Source organism: Conger conger, chromosome 15, assembly GCF_963514075.1.
Source record: "Conger conger chromosome 15, fConCon1.1, whole genome shotgun sequence".
NCBI classification, from domain to species: Eukaryota; Metazoa; Chordata; class Actinopteri; order Anguilliformes; family Congridae; genus Conger; species Conger conger.
In genome coordinates, this window is record NC_083774.1 from 20,735,794 (window position 1) to 20,742,558 (window position 6,765).

Consider the following 6,765-nt stretch of genomic DNA (forward strand, 5'->3'; position numbering starts at 1 on the left):
TTCTGGGTTATCTCTTTTCCTACTTTGAAAAGGGAGGCTTGCTTTGTTGTAAAGATGAGTCCAGCCTACTGAACAAGGTCTCTTGTGGTATGTTTCATGGGTGATGCCTGGTGAGGCCTGTTACTGTCAACTATTTTTAAGTACTAGTTTCAGCCCTCAGAGCTAGTTCACAGAACAAAATCACAAATTGAGTGTTTGGATTGTGTGTCCAACTGATCAACCATTGCTGAATGGCTCTGTGTACAGGAACCCAGATGACAGGGTAGTATGTCTCTTATGTGGGGGCTGATTCTCTTTCCTTACTATGTTTGGAGGTGGTGGGGTTGCATTCCAAAAGGATATTAAAAGTAATAAAGGACATTTTTTACAATTGATGTATCCATTGATGTATTTGGACAGAAATGTTATTTAGTATTATTTTGTTCTCATCTTTTCTATAACTGAGACAGGAATTGAGTGGTGTATGTCTCTCACTAGGTTCCAACTCCCAGAAGTTTAGTTCAACTGCGTCCTCTGGATCACCTATATATGTGGACCTGGCCTACATCCCCAACCACTGCAGCGGCAAGAATGTAGACCAGGAGTTCTTCAAGAGAGTACGTGCCACGTACTACGTGGCCAGTGGGAATGATGTGACCAGCGGGGAGCCAAGCCGTGGGGTTCTAGACGCACTGCTGGAGGGCAAAGCCCAGTGGGGCTCCAATCTCCAGGTAAGCAGAACCTATTTTTATCCACTCTTCATCAGTAGGGTGTCACAAACATGTTCAGCTTAGACTCTAGATTTAAGGAACAGGATGATTGGGCATGGTGAAGGATTTTTTCTGCAATCAAGAATTTTTCAAGGATACCTTGAACTTCTCAAACTTACTTCTCAAAATGACTGCCAGTGACAAGATTACAGTGGAAAGATCGCTTTCCCTCTGGCAATCTTCCTTTTATAGGCTTTCACATTGTAACTGGATGTACCTGTAAGGTTGCTACTACTACACCTCTGTAAAATAACCAGAGTAAAATGGTTAAAAATGATTTTCATGATAATCCCTGTTTTTGGTGCAGTAATGATACAGTAAATCAAGTGTTTATGACACAATATTAATAATAACTCTGCAATGTTTTCACTACATGTGGTTGTAACCATAGGTTTTCATGCTGATGCAACTCTCACCCAGAACTACTGCTAATTGTGTTTGCATGAAGACAAAAGCCCTCCTCCAATTTTCTGTCCTTTTCTCTCCCTCTTTCTCTTCTCTCCCTGGCCATTTCTTGTCCTCACTCTGCCTCATACCTCCTTTCCTCCGGCTAGGTGACACTAATCCCGACCCATGACACAGAGGTGATGCGGGACTGGTACCAGCAGACCCATGAGAAACAGCAGGAGCTCAACATCATGGTCCTGGCCAGCAGCAGCACTGTCGTCATGCAGGATGAGTCTTTCCCAGCCTGCAAAATCGAGTTCTAAAGGCCCGGATGGGCTGAGAGTCCTGTAGCTGCCTGCTTCTGCCACTCTCCGTTTCTCCATCCACCCCCTCTGTCTTTGTGTCTGTCTGTCTGTGGGATGAGGGTGAGAGCTGTTGCAGTCATCTCTTTAGTGATGCCCACACTTTTCTCTAAAAGTTCTATATTTCTTACCAGCCTCCTTAAAGTGTGCTGCGCTCCTGTGTTTGGTCTCAATCGCTGGCCTTGTGTTGCGAAACATATGCAAATGTCACACTGCAGCGCATGGAGTACACGCAAGCTCCTGTGAAAATGTGTGTTTACCAGAGAGAAAGATTGTGTGAAGAGTATGTCTGTCTGAGGAAGCAGGCTGTCAGAGGAGTAAGTGTTTATGCACTTTAAACTTTGCAAACCCTTTGAGGTAATTGATGCCTTTTTACCAATGGAATAATGATATGAATACCTCTTTTTAAATTAGTCTCAGTCAAAGCACAACTGTACCCTGTCTAATATTTTAGCATACAGTCAACAGCAGCATAGGTGATCCTTTCCCTTCCCCAGTGGGTGAATTTAAAAGAATCCAAAATTATGAGGGTAAGGGTGCACTATCCCCATTATCCACAATATTGGGGTTAGAGTGCACTCTCCCACTTACAGTAAGGGCACACTATCCCACTTACCCTACAGATTGGGCAAGGGTACACTACACACTTACGCTAGGGACTGAATCTTTGAATGCCTTTGAGTTCATGTCCAAAAGTAGAGTGCCATCTGTATACCTGTCTCATGTGTGGACCACAACGCCAGGTGTACCTGTGCCCAATGCTGCAGGTGTAACTCTAAACACGGATTATAGGAGCAACTTAATTTACCTAACCTACAGAAACACTCTATTACAAATAAGGGGATGCCTGTTTGGCTGCTGTTTGAAGGGTCATTATATTAAGTGCTGAAATAAATATGTGGTACAACAGTAAAGAACCTTCTCAAATTCTCACTCTGTGGACACAACTTTTCAGAAATGCATGATATTTCTGTCTTAGTGCAAAATAATGCAAAATATTGAGCAGTCCGGCTCCTCCTGACTGTAGTATTGTACGCACAGTTTGCTTGTATACAGATAGGACTTCCCTCTGTGGAGGGATTATTTTCCTAAAGGGAGATTTTCTCTCAGAATGTGTTTCATGGGTTCAGCTCATGTGATATGAAGTGCACTATAATGAAATCTGTGGTTTATTAATGTATTGAATTTTCCTCTGTGTCATATATGACATGAATCTTAAGGCGTGTAATCGGAGTGTATGTTTGAAGAAAGAAGATTTTTGTTTAATGAAGGGTTCGGTTTGCAAACACTTGCAGCTGTTTACCCTTGCTGAGTGTGTGGTCTGGTCAGGTGGAGCATCCAGCCATCACTTGCTCTGTGCTGTTTTATTGGAGCCGGATGTTTCTGTGGAGCTGAGCTCTAAGTCTTCAGGCAGCAGAACCCGCAGGCCGTGTCTGATCCATGTGCTCCAAATGTGGAGAAACAGTATTTACACATTTTTGCTAACTATGCCACAGCATGCTGTTACAGCATTGTGATCATTCTGTCCCAACATATTTTAATTACACTTGGTGAGTATATAAATTAACAAATATAATATAAAGACTGTGCATTAGACATATAATAATTGCTATTGCAAAGTAATAATTTAAAGGGTGCCTTTGGGGCATTTTGTTGAATATAGTTGGTCAGCCATTGGTTCATGTAATATTTAGCATTCTTGTTCCGTCTTCGTCATGTTTTCTTTTTTGCAAACAGCAGAATTTAAGAAGTAAATTTGCACTGGTATTTGAGCACGTTAATGTGAGACCTCTAGGGTATTGCACTGTAGATAAACGCAGCTGCCTACTTTCTTGTATATTGTGTGTATTATGGGATTAGACAACATTTTTACACATAAAATATATTGCGAATCAATAAAAAAAAATGAGCATCTTATATATTTTAAATGTAATTGTCCTTGTGGCAGACTACTGGAATGTTTGTATGGGATTTTCTGTATTATGAATACAGTATTTTTTGCTATCATTCTTTAGTTTATTTTGGGAGAAGTATTCATGAGGGACGTAATATTGCAGAAACTTGATCTAAAGATGTTCCACAGGTGTACTAAGAGAGCGTCTATGATAGTGTATATGAATGAGGCTGTGGTTAATGCACTCATACCCACTGCAAATGTAGCAATAGAGAGGGTTTCCTATGCTAGAATCTTGCTGACACCTGTCAATGCTATGGGTGGAATATCTTGAATGTTTAGGGATTAGGGTTTTAGACATGTTAATTGTGCATGTCTTGATGGAGGTTTGACAGACACACACATGTGCCTTGGGGGCTGGGCATTTTTTGGGGTGGGGTGGGGGGGTTAGTGTCACAGCTTAAAGATCAAAGGTTAGAGAGCTGTTCAAATTAGTATTAGCAAAGAGCATAATTGCACGAAGAAGAATTGCACTGGGTTCCTTTGTTGGTAGATATGGATCAAAGTTGAATGGATGTACTGAAGATACAGTTTAAGCTAAGCACATATAGACCTATAACTATTTCGAATTTTCGCCTATCAAACATCGGACATGGAAGTGAATAAATAATACCTACAGAATGTACCACCAATAGATAATGTACAAGTCTATCTGTACAGAGTGTCTTTCATTCATGATGGTGTATGAACATTTTTGGAATGAGAGTATGCTTTGTACAGACAGTGAGACAGCACAGTTTAATAGTGTATGCATTATGGTTATACAGTCTAGCTGTAGACCTTTCTGCTGGCAGTACAGTATTTCTGTATTTGTATGATTATAGTCCTGCCATTATTTGTTGAAAACTGTTGGTCTCAGCTGGGACCAGTAAAAATCTACAGTATGTTAATTTTTTAGTACCTTTTCGCATACGGTTGAAGATTATGTTTTAACAAGTGTTATGTTTTAATCTAGGTATCATATTTTTGGTCAACTTTTGTTTCTCAGTATTTAAAAAAAAGCTTATCATCAACAGTATTATATTTTATATTGATTTGTATTGCTTTAAAATGTTAATCATGGGCACTAATCAGTCACGAGACACCAGGTCGTTCACATTGCCGTGAATTTGGAAAGCTGGCAGACTGGCACTTTTGCTGTGTTTATAATGGTTGTTTAACTGTGTGTTCTCTTTGAAATGCTGCGTATGAAGCTTGTATGAAACGTATGAAACAATGTGGAAATCACTGAGGGTTTTATTGCAGGGAGGTGGGGGATTGGGGGGTTATGGAGTAGGGTGGGGGGATGCAGCAGGGGGCATTAAGCCTCTTCAACCCCACCCCATCCAGCCCTGCCCAGTCTTGCCTGGGGCTAAGTGTTAATGCCATGTGATTAGCCACAGAATACATAGCCTTTGCATGCACATGGCTTATGCTATAGGTGCATTTATATAAATATATCAGGTCTTTAACATAGGGCCTGCCCACTCTTCATGCTGCTATGAGTACATAATCTAACAGGTTCATTAGATCGCTCTGTACGCACAAATACATGCTCTTGGGGTGAGGGTTCCAAAGCGCTTGTTGTCATGGAGACCTTGTCAGATCTAGCTGGGCACAGAGACTCTGTGGATGGGGCTGTGTGTCTCTCACAGTTCTGTGTATTCATCCCTCACCCAAACAGAGCTGCATGAGCTAATCTGTTCTGTTTTTTATTGTATGTCGAGAACATACAGACGTATATATCCATGGTTTTGGTTCACATCATTGTAGACAGACGCTCGAGTGGTCTGTTTAGTTGTCTCCCTTTTTCCGCATCTTTTATTAATATAGTTTCCTTGTCATTTGACCATACAGCTAGATCAAAAAAAACTATATTCTGTCCCTTAGCAAGAGCCTCTCCAGTCCATTGTGAGGCCCTAATACAATACTAGTACAAGATACAAATTCTCACTACCCATGCACACGCATACATACACACACACACGCATGTGCGCGTGGATACACACCCACACCTGCACCAAACCTGGAATTATATTTTTTTAAATACAGCTGCCGTTCTTAAAGCTGTTTTAAAGAAAAATAGCTGAACTACGTATAAGTAAAATATATGCGTATGAAATGCAGAGGGAGGACAACATGGACAAAGGAATAATGGCCACAGGGATCTAAGACCCAGCTGGGTGTGCACTGTAGGCATTGCTTTATTTTCTAGACTTTATGGAAAACAAAACCTTCAGAAGCTGTTTGATAAAATGGGTCCAATCTTTGCTTCAAAGCCACCGTAGGTCCAACTGTAAAACTGCAAAGTTTTATGTATGGAACAAGACTTCAGATCTAACAAGACTAATATATATACAGAGAAATACAAATACTATATACATATGCAATGTGTATGTACAAACTTAAACAACCCAGACTGGTTGATTGATCGAAGACATTTTATCTGAACAGATTTCATTGTCCATAGACAGCTGATATCTATTTTTTTCCCAGAAAAAATGAAAGGGGTGGGGGTGGGGGGGGTGTCATTGATGATGTTTCGTGCAAAATATTATTTCCGCAGCTTTCTCCAAACCCGACATCCAGACAGGATATAATCGTCAGAGCATAATAATGACCATAATTATGAGCTTGGCTTGTTTCTGCATGTGATATTATGAGTTATACTCCTGTATGTAATAGTTTAAATGGAAATTAAAGAAGATCCTGTTTTAAAAAAATGTTTAACAATAGCAAATTGTATGAAAATACTGGTTCTGAAACAGCCATGCTTCTTTTTCCTGTGTGGGGTATTGTAAAGAGACTGCTGTGGTAGCTCATCTTCTTTGCGCTGTGTTAATCTTAGTTCAGCGGTTATTTTGTGTGCAGTACTCTGTATCTCTCTTTAGACGTACTGCAGATTTATTGTAACAGGGAAGCAGCCTGGTGATCACCAATAAATGTAATGAGAATCAGAGACGCGTGTGCAGTTGTGTTTTATTGTCATCCATTTCACCACTCCCCCAGTGGAACACCTGTCCACGTACTCATTAATATGATCTTGTCATTGATAATTTCACTTTCATGTTACACAGGGTTCGGTAGGTCTACAGGAGAAATATAGTTTGCCATAGACAAGGCATGCTACTGTAAATGAAAAATCCATGTTTTCCTGTTTTTTATTGCGGTAAAAGATTCAAAAGTTATGACACAGTCTTCGTACAATTACATCCAGGCCTGGTTTCAAATAGCATTTGTTTTGGATTGGAATACTTGGACCTCAAATACTGCATTTGACTAAGCTTGGCTTGCGTACTGGAACAAATGAAATGATCCCACATGTGTAAACCCC

General features: G+C 40.4%; 1 protein-coding gene across 1 annotated transcript in view; it reads left to right on the forward strand.

Annotated features, from left to right (window-relative positions):
• Positions 1-6,390, forward strand: part of LOC133111069 (microtubule-associated protein 1B-like) — a 49,776-nt gene extending 43,386 nt beyond the window's left edge. The window contains exons 10-11 of the mRNA XM_061221229.1: positions 478-710; positions 1,304-6,390. Coding sequence (XP_061077213.1) covers positions 478-710; positions 1,304-1,459 — 389 coding nt within the window. The 3' untranslated portion in view covers positions 1,460-6,390. The remainder of the gene's footprint in view (positions 1-477; positions 711-1,303) is intronic.
• The last annotated feature ends 375 nt before the right edge of the window (positions 6,391-6,765 follow it).